Source organism: Blennius ocellaris (assembly GCF_963422515.1).
Source record: "Blennius ocellaris genome assembly, chromosome: 8".
In the NCBI taxonomy this organism is placed as follows: Eukaryota; Metazoa; Chordata; class Actinopteri; order Blenniiformes; family Blenniidae; genus Blennius; species Blennius ocellaris.
The window spans coordinates 3,573,664-3,590,523 of NC_137657.1; the positions used below are offsets into that span (position 1 = coordinate 3,573,664).

General features: G+C 43.0%; 1 protein-coding gene across 1 annotated transcript; it reads right to left on the reverse strand.

Moving 5' to 3' along the window:
• Positions 1–400: 400 nt before the first annotated feature.
• cep76 (centrosomal protein 76) lies at positions 401–15,171 on the reverse strand (the record flags this gene model as incomplete). Its single annotated transcript, XM_080500314.1, has 13 exons — positions 15,060–15,171; positions 13,174–13,329; positions 12,983–13,067; positions 12,682–12,900; positions 12,413–12,598; positions 10,199–10,296; positions 9,990–10,118; positions 8,002–8,193; positions 5,320–5,486; positions 2,925–3,084; positions 2,497–2,670; positions 1,317–1,534; positions 401–539 (listed from the first exon to the last, which is right to left on the reverse strand). Exons 1-13 carry the CDS (start codon positions 15,120–15,122, stop codon positions 401–403), a joined length of 1,986 nt encoding a protein of 661 aa, XP_080356440.1. The 5' UTR covers positions 15,123–15,171.
• Positions 15,172–16,860: the final 1,689 nt, after the last annotated feature.

Here is a 16,860-nt window from a genome sequence, read left to right on the forward strand (position 1 = left end):
GTACTGGAGGTTATCCCTGGAGTGTGTATCATGTGTGTATAACATTTCAGAGCCCTAGCTCAAAAACCTAGGCCTCCAGAGCCCAAAATGTGTTTTTAAGCACTTCGTGACCCTGTGACCTACTTAATATGCAAATTAGGTCAAGGTCACCATAGTACCCCTTCCCCCTCTGAGATGTATCCACATGTGAAGTTTGGTCACTGTGGGCCCAGGGGTTGCCGAGATATAGGTAGAAACGTTCGAACAGACGTACGGACGTACGGAGACTGTTTCAAGATCCCCCTTCGGGGCCTATCGGCTACGGCGGGGATAAAAAAAACCATAACGTGAACAAAAGTTGCTTTATTAGTAAAAAAAGAATAAATATTGTCACAGGCAAAGAGTTGATTGTGTGTGTGGCTCAAAGCACGGAGCGGTATTTACATGCAAACATCAGCCACACTGCACACACGTCTTCAGGACACACACACACTCGAACACGCACCGCCAGCCTCACGTGGTCACCACGGCAACAGATGATCTCCTCACAGAACGGAGACCTGAGGAGATGAGAGGAGGAAAATCAAGAGTCACTTCGTTTTAAACATCTAAACATCAAGATTCACTTTCCTGTTAATAAAACATCTGACCATGTAAAAATCTATTGAAATCATTGAAAAGTTGTTGTTTTTTACACTCATACTCAAATTATCATTGTAAATATTTTAAATATGGTCTGTTCAAACAAAAAGAGAAAAGAAATAATCCATGTATCACTGATTTTTATATCAACTATAAACAAAAATGAAGATTAACATATTTCAGTTTATATGCAATAAATCTAAAATATCTTCAAGCTTCAATTTTTGGATTTGGAAAATGTATTTTTTCCAGTTTGATTTTTTTTATTTTGATGTCATTTGATTACAATGATGACTTGAATGTGTAAAAATGAATTATAGAACAGAGTAATACAGATTGTAGTCATTTTCTGTAGCAAAGTAAAGAAAAAGGTTTTAAAGGATACGATGGCACTAGTTCAGCTGCCCGGCCCAGTCAAGATGAAAGTGGGCTGAATGTTGCCCCTGTTATACGCTGACCACTCCCTCCCTGACAGACAATGACTCTGCTAAAAGGAGATAAACACTCTCTCAACACTGACTTAAACTCACAGTTTATACACATCCGTCACTTCGTTCAGTTCTCCTGTGAAATCCGATCCCGTCAATCAGAAAGTGAGCATACGGGTCACCACTTGTGAGTTCATAAATCCTGACTTGCTTTTCTGCAGTGGAAGCAGAGTTGAACCTCTGACCTGCTGCTGCTCTGTTTGTCACCTTAAGCAGGCGGCGAAGGCTCTGCGGGCGTTGCGGTGCAGGAAGTGGATGGGGAAGCCTTTGAAGGTGTGTCCGTCCGGCACGGCTCTCCTCACCGCGTCCTGGAACTCCTCGTTACCGCAGGAGACGCCGGTGCTGCGCTCCAGCTCGTAGGCCGACAGGGCCGAGGACAGCAGGTAGGACAGGTGGTCGTCCCACACCGTGGCCAGGTCCAGGTCCTGAAGGCGGGGGGGAGAGAGAGAGAGAGAGAGAGGGAGAGAGAGAGAGAGAGACCCTCCTATGCTCGGTCAACTTGGTCTCAACTTGCATTGACACTCTAACATAGTACAGTGACTGTATTTCTATTTTGCTGTCATTTACCCATTTTCCTTTTCCCTCAACCACAAATGTATTTAAATAATGAATAAACCCTTCGCTTTTTTATTTTATTTCCCCCTCCCCATTTGTCTTTTGTTGCAAATGTGCAATGTGGTACAATGATATGATGTGCAATTTGATGTTCTTTTGTTTATTTGTGAAAGTTAAAAACAAATAATATATAAAAGCTGCGGCTATTTTATTCTGTGGTGATCACATAGTTGTAATAGAAGTAGTGGAAACAACAGTGAGAAACAGCAGAGCCTCCTAATAACATACAAACTATACTGTGGGCGGGTTTGTGAATGAAATGACAATTAAAATTGCAGATATTGCACAGCCAGTGAAGAGAAACACTGAGGCATAAAGGATTTTACATTTGTCAAATAAAGCACAAATGTAAATAGAGAACTTTGGTTTTCCTACATTTGATTGTATTTTCTCTCTTTGCAGTAAATCAAAACAGAACATCTGGAATTGTGACTGTTTACAGAGGAATATGACAAAATATTCCTCTCAACGTCACAACGACCCCTGGACTAAATTGAGAGGTAATAAGTCATTATTTAAAGACGAAAGCAGAGAAACACATCAGCTCCTCTTCAAATGTTATGACTAAATACAAAAGTTTGAACTACTGGACATGATCAGTGAGCAAGAGATCAAGTTTTATGTGAGAATTTCACTCAGTTTTTCCCTCTTTTTCTCCATTATTCGTGCTATTGCATCTTCTTTCTCTTCTTTGAGGTGATTCCACAGCATGTTGAGCTGTTTCAGTGTACTGAATAACAGTGGCTGGACGAGTTGAGCTCAGGTGTTTTACCTTCCGGTGCTCGGACACCAGGTAGTGCAGCTCCAGCTCCAGCTGGTTGCTGGCTGTGGCAGCATCCAGGGAGGGGGCACAGAGCGGGGGCACAGGGGGCAGCGAGGTGGTGGAGCCAGGGGCGCACACCGACTTCAGGGCCTCTTCACTCATGGCTTTCCATCGAGACGGATTCTGGAGGGAGAAGAAAGCTCTCACTTCAGACTTTTTCCTTTTCCACTGCACCAGTGGGGTCATGCTGAGATCTCCCATCTCACAGCAAGAAGACCCCCGATCAGACCCGAGTCTCTTCCACAGTGCAAAAACATTGATCTGAGGTTAACCGATTAGCTTGGATGGATAGTAAGGATGCATTCCAACAAGCTCCTATTAAAACTGATCAGATTAGATGAGGTGCAGCTGGGAGTCGTGGGAGCATCAGCTTGTACCTGGAAGTCAAAGACGCTCAGCTCCACGGCGTCAGAGGGCTGACAGTTGGCCAGGAAGCTGCGGTGGTTGAAGACGCAGCCCACGGTGCGGTACGGGGACGAGGGTCTGGGCTGGGGGGCCAGGGGCGGAGCGTCAGGGTCTATGGCCCGGTGCAGGTACCTCAGAGCCCAGCATGGACAGAAAGAGTCATTTCAATACATTCATTGTGTATGCATGCCAGTGAGTACATATACACGGATACCTAGAAGGCAAGTAACAAAGTATTAGTACATAGATACTGTACTTGGGACACTTCAGTACTTTATTTATATTGTAGAAAAATCTTTCCGGTTCTGTCCATGGGAAGACAAACATCTAAACTTCCTCCCCTGCTGACTCCTGGATCATCATTAGGAAACTCTTTAACTTCCTGCCAAGCTAGAAATTAGATCTCCATCAGAGTGAGGGCAGAACATTTACTTTGTTTGACGAAATCAGCATTATGTTCATTTCTACCTTGCCAAAATAGTGTCAAAATAATATGGATCTCAAGTTCTTGTTTTTATTTTGTGGTTGATGGTTGCTCATTTACGGCACATTTGAAATTCTGCTTGCATTTTCCTGACTCCCAAAACAAAGGCTATTAATATATATATATATGTACACACACACACAGTGCAATGGCTGCTGTTGTGTTTTGTTTCATATAAGAATTATGACGTAAATAACACTACTACAACAAATGCTACTGATAACGAGTGTGCGATCAAGATCAGAGGAGACTGAGGTGGCCCCCTAGAGGCTTGGGCCAGCACTACATCAGAGGATGCTAATCCAATTACAATGAACAGTTCATGTCTGTAGGATCATTCATATGGGAGGAAAAAGGTGCGACTTTTGGTTGTGAGAGAAAATAAAATCTCTATGGGAAAATGAATGGCAGTCTAAGGGAGGAGAATGGAGCTTGCTCCAAACACGTGTGGAAGTCAGTGTCCTTCATGAGCAGGAAGCTTCTTGGAGCTCTGATGAGTCGGAAGGAGAAAACGTCTCTGTCCTGGACTCAATGAGGGAGAGATCCAGATTCTTCAAGAGGATCCAGAACACATTTTCTTGTTGCTTCAAACCTCAGAGTGAGGACTAATTCCCGTTTTGAACCTGTTTTGTAAATAAACAGTGTTTTATTGTTCAAACTGCAACCAATACGAGTGTTGCAACTTAATCAGCAGAGACGTTTGGACCAGCAGAGTTAGAACACTTAAACTTATTAGTTTAAGTGCTCAGTGGATCCAGTAGCGGCAAGCCGTGTGACATGCGTCATGCTAAAGATTTCTGGGGCTCACATACCAGAGATGCTACATGCTAAACGTGATTCAATTCCTCAGTCTACAGTGTACATGTCGCAGTGTGTAGATAGACGCTACACACTGTGACATGCGTAATGTAGACGCAGCAGTATACTGGAGGTGGTTCAGGACAATGCCTTTGCGTATTGTTTGTGTATGTAGTATGTATGAATTAGGCTTTGTGACATTTAATAAGTACTCACATCGGTGCTCTGTATCGGCAGGTAGCTAAAGGTTGGTGTTTGGTACTTTACAAAAAAAAATAAGAAATATCAGTGCATCCCGAGTTTTTACACTCCACCATTCATCACTGAAACATGGAACAAATCTTTGGCTTCAGCTGATGTGGAGCATTTAACAGACCTTTAAAAGCAGTGATCCTTTTGCAGTCATACCCATGTTAACTTCAGATAAACAGTATTTGCATATCTGTTCAGCATTCTGGAGGAAGCATTGAACATTGTCTCTGCCAAATCGGCCTTCGGCTTCACGGTGAGGATGGTTGTAAAAAAAAACAACATAATGGAATCAATTTGTTCTTGGCTGGGAGCCCAGCCTTCAAAATTCATGGAAATCCATTTATGCGATTCTGGGATATTCGGAAACTCTGTGGAACTATGAAAACACAAAAAGCTCTCTGTAAACCGGAGCTTCTTAGAGAGGGTTCGATTGCGGCCGTTACAAGAAGATTCACGGTTCATGGAAGGCTCTGAAACAACACTTCTTCTGAAATACATCTTACAACAAAAAGATTAGTGATGCACAACAACCACGTTTTTAAAGGGCGAGGACAAGTACTCTAACTTGCCGATATGGACCACTGATGGGAGTACTTATTAAATGCCATAAAGCCTAATCCATACTTCATATGCAAACAAAGGCTATGCTTTGCCGTGAACCACTTTCATACCATCTCTGCGTTGACGCTGCGTCACCTCCGATAGCCTTGAGGCTGCAGTATAGTATTGGTGCATCCCTAAATGGAACTCAGACAAATGATTTCCTGATATGTTCACACGCCGTGGACTGAGAAGCAACACAAGGTTTGACCTGAGAGAAGACGCTTCCTGACCTGTGTGCCGTCAGGCTCTCCCAGAACGTGACGCTGCCGTCGGTGCCGCGGGTCAGAACCCAAGCGTGCGGCATCCCTTTGGCTTTTGTGCCCACGCACACGTACGCGTCGAGGCCGAAGCCCAGCAGGAGGCTGCACAGCAGGGTGGCGTGGTCCTCGCAGTCCCCCTGAGGAAGACACGCACATTTCATGCCTCTTACTTACAGGATCTCGCCAGACTCTTTGAACACGAGCAAGACTGTTCTATTAAAAAAACTAACCAATGTAGCCTGTGGTGAGTTCGGGATCATGAGCTGAAGTTTCTGATGACGACAGCTCAGATTCATGTGTTTAATCTCCAAGATGAACAATTTATCTGCAGTTTTTCATTTTTGTTGGAGGCCCAGTGCAACAAACCGCCACAAGACAGGAAATCAAAAGGTTCTGTTTTAACTCAAAACTAGAAAATGATTCCAACTTTATTCTGAGGAAGTTTCAACTTTATTGCATCAAACCTTTTTTCCCCAACAATGGTCATTTGTCATCATCCATTTTTTTTTTGAAGACTTGTGGGTTAAATGCTGCTGTAGTTTAATGTGTCAGATGTGCCGTATCGTCAGAACGAGACAGATCTGAACAGAGGATGTTCACGGCCATCGTCACACCACTTTTGTCCAATTCATTCCGTCACTGGGACTTGAAAAGACCCCAATATCCTGTCCTGGCTGCACTCGTAGCCTTTAAATGCACGCACGCACGCACGCACGCACGCACGCACGCATGCACGCACACATGTACACACACACACACACACACACACACACACACACACACACACACACACACACCTAACCCTAACCCACACACACACACACAATGGGCTGCACAGCCATCAGATTGTATGTGAAAAGTGAGCAACTGTCATTCCTCCTGTACGGCTGTTCCTGTAAAGAAGCATGTGCTGATTCGAGTCAGAATGATAGATGTTCCCCAGAAGTGCTAATCCGGACGGCAGCTCCAGAACAGGCTGGGGACTGATGAGGCTAAATTAATTTCCCCCAGAATGAAAGTCATAAATCACAGCTGACAAGGGCCACTTTGTGCGAGTTTGTGTTGTGTCTGTCTTGCCAGGAGAGGCCGGGGAACATTCATCCTGTGGCGGTCTGGGAATTTCCCCGCCGTCGAGCAGAGAGGGGGAAGAAAACACATCAGTCAGTCAAGTTCTCAGAAATCCCAGCGTCAGGCTGTACTCAGGAGGGGAGTCTCTGAGCACGCGGCTGAACCCGGTTTAGCTGCGGCTGCTATATTCACGGGGAAAAGGACATTGTCTTAAAATTCAGCACACAAAAAAAAAACCTTGATTACCACTTGAACCAGTGGGTGCCTTTTTTTTTATGTCGCCATGGTAACTGGTGAACGCCTAACTTCTGGACCAGGTTAAATTAAGGATAAAAGCTGGGTGGGCAGAAAATACCACAGACTCACCAATCAGATGTCATGAAAAGCAGACTGAGCAGATAAAGAGTGATGAGATCAATAGTGGTTTTTATAAGAACATCCGTCGGAAGGACTGAAATATATCGGAAATCTGCCCAAGCATCTTGTCTCCATATCACCTACAATAAACCCATTTACAAGTATCGTAAGTGTACTGACCATTTAGACCGGGGGGGGGTACCACACATTTCAGTTCAGGGGTCACATTCATACATTACACCAGTGTTGTTGTGTCGCTACTCTTAAAGAATTAATTTTTCAAATAATGTTTTCTTTGGAATGTTCACAATTTACTTGGTGGTTTGGTGGGCCGGATTGGAGCTTCTTGTGAGTTGGTTTTGGCCCATGGGCCTTGTGTGGGTGCTGTTACTACCTCCACCAAGGTCGTACAATCATCAGTGTCTGTCTGTTAACAAGATATCTCAAACACCAAATGAGCAAATCTTCATAAAAAATTGGTACATGAGTGCATTTTGATCAAAGGAAGAGTTTTGGTGTTGATCCGGATCAAAATAATTGTTCCAATAGAATATTTTCATTTTGCATTATATTGTCATACCTTGTGTCTTTCAAATTATGAAATCCATTTATGGGATCACCAAACTAAATAAATGAATAAAGGCAGTTAGATGTGGAATATTCATCATTTCGCTGTGTCCATGTCTTCCCTTGGTGAAGGTCAGAAATCTCTGATTGCTCTTGTTTGTTTACATGCACACAGAGAACAATAAGCTACCAACATCCACAATGAGAGCACGTGGACATTCTTATGGACAGACAACTAAGTTGGACTGTTATTCCAGGTGAGTCAACTATAAATCTACCAAGTCCCAGGAGATTGTGGACTGGGAGTCATGACACTCGGGAGGAAAACATTGTTATTATTGTCCATCAACTTGCACATGTACAGAAGAACACTTTACTACGACACTGGTGTATGCACAGTAGCAATACTTTTAGAAAGATTTAGGTTGGGTTATTTTGTGGTCCTGTTGCATTTTTAACTTTAAAACTCTGTAACACAAACAAGGCCTTACTCTTCATACATGTCCACATCTTACAATCTCAGGTTTTAGGTTTAGTTTGTACATTCACAGAGATACAGACTCAGACAACAAACTAAATAAGACAGTATGGTGACTCCCCTGTCTCCAGGAGAAGCGTTAAATCACTCGCTGCTTCTTGAACACAGAAACGTGTCCTTACCTTCCCTCTGCACAGGAAAGCCAGTAACGTGCACCACTGCTCCTGCTTGGCTCCTCCTCCTCCCACCACCGGGGCCTTCTGGTGGGCCAGCAGGCTGACGAAGCGGGCCGCATGTCGGGGGCTCTCCAGGAGGCGTCCGGCTCGGACGACGCGCACGTAGGAACACACGGGTCTGTTCACGCCGTTCTCGTCCTGCAGAGTGCAAAGATACAACTTCACATGAATGAACTGAGGCCGACATGGAAGTGTAATCAAATGTGTGTGCAAATGATCAGGTCCAGGTATGTGACAATGTTGTTGAGTATTCTGAAAAAAAATTCCATCAAGATGATTTTAATGTCTTTGTAAAAAAAAATGTAAAAATGCTTTCTTTTTCAAATAATTTACAGCAACTGTTACTGAGTACTGCATCATTTTCTTTGGTATTTCTTTTTTTCATCCCACCTGTGTCTGCAGGTCAAATCAGCAGCTTCAAATCTGTGTGTGTGTGTGTGTGTGTGTGTGTGTGTGTGTGTGTGTGTGTGTGTGTGTGTGTGTGTGTGTGTGTGTGTGTGTGTGTGTGTGTGTGTGTGTGTGTGTGTGTGTGTGGTTTCATTATCAAAACAAACAGCAGCACCCACTAGTAGCCTGGCATCCTCACTACATAGTTTTCACTGTTTCAAAATGTAAACGCAAACCTTTTCTGAAACGAAAATTCAAAACCGGTGCTTTTTGATGTGAACATTGAATAAACGGAGCTTAAAGCACCTTATAATGACCCTTTAAAAATGGAAAGTTTTTTTGTTCTACCTGGCCTCATATTGTAACTGCAAAAAGTTGGGAAAGTTGTTTTGCCATCATCTTCACACTGAACACAGGTCTGTTGGGACTAAAACTCAATAAAGGTGAAAAAGTAAGCCGAGTTTCTCTTCACAGGAAAAATGTGCACACAAATCTTAATCTGTCTGGATCTTCACATCACTTCCATCCACACAGAAGATTCCTGCAGATGTTTCAGCGTCTGAAGCGCTGCACTCGATCGTGAACGTTGAGAAAGTGTAAAGTCTGGGACCGCCACTAGAGCATCGCCGCTGCAGCACGGCTGTCCGGCAGATCTCCAGGCAGGGATCCACTCGGCTCACCAACGTGACCAGTCACGTTGACAATCCAGCTTCGATGAAGACGGAACCAAGATTATTTCCGGTTTGGTCACAAGTATGGACCGATGACTTGAGGACTGCAGCTGCAGACTGCGGGACATGTTCACAAAAACATCTGAGCTCTCAGAAACTGTCTGCACACATTACTTCCCGTGAAAACTTTCCCCGAAAATCAGTTTCCATTACAGCTGCACCACGTCAGGTGAATATTCGATGTGCAATAATTGCATGACTTGCAACTGATACAGACGCTTCTGTACAGTCATGTGAAAAAATGAAGATACCCTACAAAAGCCTGGATATTGAATATAAATTTTAATAATACTGAAAATGTTGAATAATCTAAATAAAGAATTGAAACTGAATAAAAGGCTTTCTGTAAAAGGCGAATAAAAAATGCCTTTCATGGTGAGGTATAATTGGGACACCCCCACATGTAGTCCCAAATAAAATGGCTAAAATCACACAGTTGTATCACATCAAGTGCACATGATTAGAACATCGTAACTCAGTATTTTGTTGGAGGCTTGCCTTGTTTAAACCTCAGAAACGTAGTCTGGTGTTTTCCATGACTGTTGAATGGAGAGTAAACACCATGGTGAGATCCAAGAGTTGCCTAAGGTGATCAGAGGGAAGATCGTAGCAGCTAATGATTTGAAAACATCCATTCCACTATCTGGAAAATAGCCTACAACTCTTTAATTCCTCTATTTATTTAGTCTATTTAAGTAGCTTATAAGTATGTTTTTAAATGCCAGTGATATATGTATCTAGCCTCTGTTCTCCATGTTTTACTGCTTGCTGTGCCGGATTCCCTCTCTGGGAAAATTACGTTTTTCCTTCTCAAACCTGAGCAAAGATCTTGACCAGTTTGGACTGGTGTGACGGCCGGATCTCCAGGAACTCCCTCCACCACTGTTTGGCATACACCAGGAAGAGCCGCTCCTTCTCGGCCGTCCTCTGCCTCTCCAGCGATTGCTGAGTGACAAACAGACACAGCAGCGTCACTTCAGTGGCTGAATGCAGCAAAGGCAGGGGAGACGAAGAGCTGAGTGGACCTGCGTGCGGAGGACGTCCGAGCTCAGAGTTTCTGAGAGAGGAGGGCACAGCTCCAGGCTGACGGTCAAAACTCCGGCTGGAAGTTGGCATTCGCTTCCTGCAGACACACAAACTGGTTACTGAGAGCTGCTGACAGACAACAGGAACACAAAGTATTCGTTTCAAATTGTATTTTGAAAAGATTTAATGCACTCTGAACTGTCTATTCCATCAGTACCTGGAGGAAGCAAAGTGAGCTTTACTCCAATATAAACTCAAAGATTCATAATCAAAATTATTATTGCTCCTTCTTTTAATACAGTAATACCTTTTTAATACCTTTTTATAATACAATTATTGTATTTATAATATTGTATTCCAAGTTATTTGTCCTCCGGCTCATAGTGCACCATAAAATGAGTTGTTTTTATTTATTTCTTTATGTTTTGTTTTGTTTTTTTGGTGTGTTTGGCTCAACCTCCTAATGATGTTTCATTTTTCTCTGTATTGTGTTGTCTTCTAATTATGAAAATGGCAATAAAAAATATAAAACATCCCAAAAGTCATGAGTGATTCAATCAATTATTGAATCACCATTGTAACACATAAAATGTCACACAATGGCTAGAGAGCAAAGCAAACGTAAGGCGTTTCCTATTAGTGAATACATTCCAAATAGAATAATTAACCATCACTAATATTGACGTGCAGAATCTTTAACAGCGGCGTCAAACCTGTTCGGCACAGAATAATGACTTAAATAGCGACCAACAACCTGTTTTTGAGTGAAATAGGGAATAAGGGTGCAAGTAGATTAGGCAACAAACAAAATTACACTGTATAATAAAAAGTTTCAACAAGTTGAACATTTTAAAGAAAAATAAGTCAAATTTCATCATAATGTCTTTTATGACTATGCCTTTGGGTGTGAAAGCCAGTGAAAAGTTTAAACACTTTTTTGCTTCTACCATTTTTTCTTTTGATTTTGGTCCAATCCAATTAGGAGACAAATGGCTGCAAAGATGACGGTTTGTCTCCAGACTAATGTTAGTAAATGTTCCCTCTTCTCAGGGAAAAAGCTTTATAAAGCCTTTAGCAGCATTGCTTTGATGCTAATGCAGCCGTGGTGTTGACGTGTTTTTCAAATGAGCGAATCACAAGTGGCGAGCCCTGAAGACAAGTGTGAACACGCACCAAAGCGCTTTCACTCAAGTCACTACCCCAGGCAGTCGTAGTGTGAACATCATGTGTCAACAGGAAGATTTGTCATACGTAGGCCTGGGCAATGTATCCATTAATTTTTTTAGATTGATTCAAATGTGTTGTTGCGGATGATTTCAAAATTAAGAAATGTAATTTTTCTTCTCTTGCTTCGGTGCATTTTCTGCCCCCGCGAGCTTCCGTTGCTCCACCTTGCTTCTCTCACAGAAATGCACACACAGCAACAAGGTGGCTGCAGCTGACACGAGTGACACGTTTGCTCCCAACAAAGTAGTGTGGTCAGTTGTCTGGAACTGGTTTGGGTTTGTGGCAAGAGACGTGCAACAAGTGCACAAGCACGCTGCAACATCTGTCTGAAGCCCTTTGCAACAAAAGATAGCAGCACAACAAACTTATTCCAACATCTGAAGTGTATTGAAATAATTCTTTGGTACTGTTTTTTTAATGTGAATGATAACAATTCAGTCTCCTTTCAAACTGCAGAATTTTTCTTTTTTTGTTTTTTGAATAACAGCTGGCACTTTGATCCCAGGAGGTAAATAGGGGTTCGGTTTGTTAAGTTTGATGTGATAAAATCGAAATTGTTTTGAGACAACTGTGTCACTTCTACTTTTTGTTTTCTTTTAAAAGTAGGGGAAAAAAAAAAAAATCTGATTTTACATGTTTGGAAGTTGGATTCTGTGCCGTCAATTAATTTATGGCTGTGAGAATTGTCAACTACTTTACACCTTGAAAGACTGAGATTCTATAATGAAGACAGAGGAGACAAGTTTGATCAAATGTGGAACCCGATACTGAATTATCTTATCTAATTATGTGCAGGGACCCGGTGCCTTATAGCGGCCTGGGCGGAGGATCCATCCATCCTTCATCTGGATCAGTGGAGGTAAAACAACAGGCCTGTGGGCTAAAACCAGCCCACAAGAGGCTCCAACCTGGACTGACAAAACACACAGCAAATGGCTTCCATGGAGACGGACGGACACCCACAAAAGGGCCTGGGTGTTGCTCACCAACTCCCATCAGCTCCACAGCGATGCAGGTCTTCCCACTGGGCGAGCTGAGGACCGACCTCCAGTCGAGGAAGTAGGACGAGACCAGCGTGGTCTCGCTGGAAGTGTCTGTCTTGATCAGTACGAAGTGAACCGGGTCACACATGGGCAGCATGCTGGTTGCATCCACCATCTTGCTGCCCTCTCCTGCAATGAAAACAGTGATTTACCCAGAATGAAGAGGCTGTTCAGCCGCACTGTCACGGCGCTCAGTTACAGCGGACCTGTACCGTCTTTGTGGATGTCCAAGAGGAAGCCCTCCTTCAGGTCGGGCTCACAGGCGCAGGGGACCGGTTTGGAGCGAAATCTCTGGTTGCGAAAGTGCAGATAGAGCGTGAAGGTGGAGCACACCTGGCCGGGTAAAGGCTCTGGCTCTTGGAGGTGCTCCAGAAAGGCTTTGCCTCCGAGCACATGTAGGTACAGACACCGCCTGGAGGGGTCGATGCTGGCTGAGCGGACGAACAGACAAACAGATGCTTTAAAATGCGAGGAGATGTCAGGATGTACTGATCTGTATAAGGGGATTCTCACTTTTCTTCAAATGAATGATGTCGTTGTCAACAAAGTGAGCTGCAGGCTTCGGATGAGATGTTTTCTCAGAATGTGCGGCTGCCTCCTATCCAAACAGTCACAAGAAACAGCTTCCCGTCAAGACACCACAGGCAGCTAAAGATCTGCTCATTAAGTATTATCAAGTGCAGACACACGCAGTGATAAGCAACCTGAGTAGAGTAGAGGTCTTTCATAACGTCGTCTATGATGCCTCGGCGCTGCAGAGCGTGCAGGAAATCTGTCTCAGACAGAAAGCGATGGGACGGCCTGGGATCGTTCCTCACTGTCTCTGCCAACACCTCTCGGATCTTCCCATGAATATCCATCTGAAAAGGAGGGAAAAGGCAAGAAGAGCATCACATTGTAATCCCTTTCCCTAAAACAAATCTCATCAGTCTGTGATCTTGTTCTTGTCTGCTTTCTTCAGTAAATATTTCTTGTTGTGAGGTAAAAATGCGTGGAAAACAAACAGCCCTTTTTGAGGTTTTGTAAAAGGAAGCCGCCTCTCTGTGGCGGCTTTCATGGATATACATGAAACATGTGCGTAAAACACGGAGCAACTGTGTGGCCTGTGATTCGTTACAGTGAGCAGCTCACTCCGGACAATATACACATCTTCAAGACATCACATGCTACTCATCAGCAGAGCCATGTGAATGTGACTGAAGATGACACACACACACACACACACACACACACACACACACACACACACACACACACACACACACACACACACACACACACACACACACACACACACACACACACACACACACACACACACACACACACACACACACACACACACACACACACACACACACACACACACACACACAGTGAGGCTGGAAGCAATACGTTGGACAATTAGAGCTTATTCTGAGGCTACTCTGTATTGTCTTTGCACATTTCTGGGTATACTGCACATTTCAGGATGAAATTGGGCTTTTTGTGGCCCCGGAATTAACTATTTGACACTCATGGCCTAGAAAATGTGCAATCAGTGTTTTCGCTGCCCTCGTGTAACTTTCAACTTTTGCGTGTAACTTTTCATCAAAAGTTACACACAAAAGTGTGCTATTCAAGGCACTTAGAAACTTCCCAAAGGTAGTGTACTGTAGTAGTGCTCTCGCCTTACAGCAGGAATATCTCTGGGCACAGTACAGTTGGGGCATTTGCATAGGTTCAGTGTGTGCGTGAAAATCTGCCTCTCTGTGTGTACCATGTGATGGACTGGTAACCTGAGTGTCCAGGGAGCAGGAGGGCCTCCTGCTCCCTGGACACTTCCTTCACTTCCTTCACCCACAGACAGATGGAAACTGCTCCAGACTCCCAGAGGATAGGTGAAACTACAAGGCAGGGGTATGGGCTGCATAGTGGTGCATTGGTTAGCCCTTTGGCCTCATGTTCTGCCCATGTGTACGTACGTGGGTTTCCCCCAAGTACTACTTTCTTCCCAGCCCCAAAAGCATGCATATGAGGTTAACTGGTGACCCTAAATTGCCCCGAGGTGTGACTCCGAGTGTGTGTAGGGGTTTGTCTTTGTTTTTGTTCTCTGATGGACTGATGAGTTGTCCAGGGTGTTTCCTGCATGGATGGATGGATGACTGGATGACTGTATGGATGTATGGATGGATGGATGGATGAGAGAAGCGGACTACACTGTTCATAGCCCGCTTCTCTCATTCAATAGTTAATTGGTTTTACTGAAAAGACAATTGACAAATGCATTGATCCACAAATAATGAGTGCAGTGTAGAAACAAAGTTCATATATGTGTTTGCAGCTTACAGACATTGGAGGTTGATATGTAAGGAGTTACCATGTGTGATTTTGTTTTCACCCTGAACATGTAAATATGTGTAAGATGTGTTTGTTTACGCTCACCTGGAGCAGGTAAGGAGGGAATCTGTGGGTTTTGCTCACCCTGAGCGGGCAGTTGTAATCATAACTGATGTGTGTGTTGCTCACCTGGAGCAAGTAAAGAGTGAAGATCTGTGTATTTCGCTCACCTGGAGCGTGAAAAGAGTAAAGATGTGTTTGTTTTGCTTACCTGGAGTAGATGGTTGTGAATCATCTGCTTCAGCTCGGGAGCGTTCCCTGGAAGTACAGACATCTCCGCACAGTTTTCAGCCAGGCGACCCGAAGCGGTCCCCTTAGCAACTATAAACGACTTTATTCTTTCTTGTATAGGCTCTGTTTGAAATCTAAATATATTTGCGCAGTAAAAGTACAACGAGACTCCGAGTTTGACAGCTAGCTGTTTGAACTGTGGCGCAAAAGCAAGCGGGAATGTGTCCCTGATTATGCCTGACGGGAAAGAATTAAAACACAAGTATTTTATCTTAAACTTGACTGTTTTGTGTCCAATTCTAAACATTTCAAGATATTATTACATTTATTCAACATTAGCTTTTCTTGTCTTTCGCTTTTGTTAGCATTATAGTTGTTATTTCATTAGGAGATTGTAGTATGTGCTTCAAGTCGTCACAATATACGACTGGTCGTCAAAAGGACCCTTTTGTAGTCCAATTTGTCGTTTTATTGCAGTTTATAGTTTCTGGAGCTTGATGTTCACGTTTATTATATATTATTTCTAACTAAAAGAGACAAATTTTGCACCGTATTATATACTTAAACAACACAAGCTTCCCAGAGAATTCATTATATTTAAAACTTTAAAACTTGTTGAATAATTTACGCAATCAAAATTAACTTCTACATTTGTGTATTTGTTTTCCAGAGATATTATTGGTTGTCTGAAGCAGACATGGGTAAAATGGTGTACACGAGCCATGACTTCCAGCCCGATTTGGTGTGGCCCTCAAGCCAATCTTTAAAAATCTTGTCTGGACAAAAGAACATTTGAAGCAGGAATTACTTGCGATTACTCCACCAGCCTCGAATAATTATAAATGCATTTTATGTGTGCAGCACTTTACACCTGAGCTACAGTCTCTGCACTGGCTGCCTGAGTGTCAAAGGATCAACTTCAATATCTGACTCCTGGTCTATAAAGCTGTGAATGGTGTTGCGTCAAAGTACATCTCAGATTTACTTGTAGAATATGAAACATCCAGACCCATGAGGTTCTCAGGAAGAGGTTAACTCAGTGTTCCCAGAGTCAGAAGAAAGAAGGTGAAGCAGCTTTTAGTTCCTCTGCTCTTCACCTGTGGAACACATTTTTGAACACATGGAGACTGCTGACTCACTCATTCTTCTCAATCAGGACTTAGAATATTATTTATTTACACTATTTATTTTATACCTGTTTCTTCAAAAAGTTACTTCATTTATTCTCCTTTCTATGCTTGTTTGTCTCCTTGTTTTAATGTTTTTCATAATCTTCATTAAGATTATAATACATTTCTTAATGCATTACCTTTCATTCTTTGTAAAGCACTGTGAATTGCCTTGTGTCTGAATGATGGTGGAGAAATGGTTTCACCTTGCCTTACTATTACAACTACTACTATTACGACTAAGCGCATTATCGGGACTCCACTCACTGCCCTGGAGAACATCCAGAGCAAGTGCTCTCTGCGTAGGGCTCTGAAAATTGTGAAGGAGTCCTCCCATCCTGCACACAGACTTTTTAGCCTCCTGTCTTCTGGCCGCCGCTACAGGAGCCTCCGGACCAGAACCAGCAGTCACTCTACTGAACTCTCACCACATTAAAGCACGTTAATGGCACTTAGTCCACTAAATGTAATATAATGTAATTAATGTAAATTCTAGTAATGGCAACCTCACACTGTTCCTTATTTATTTATTATTTATGTGTATGTGTGTGTATCTGTGTGTGTGTGTATATATATATATATATATATATATATATATATATATATATATAT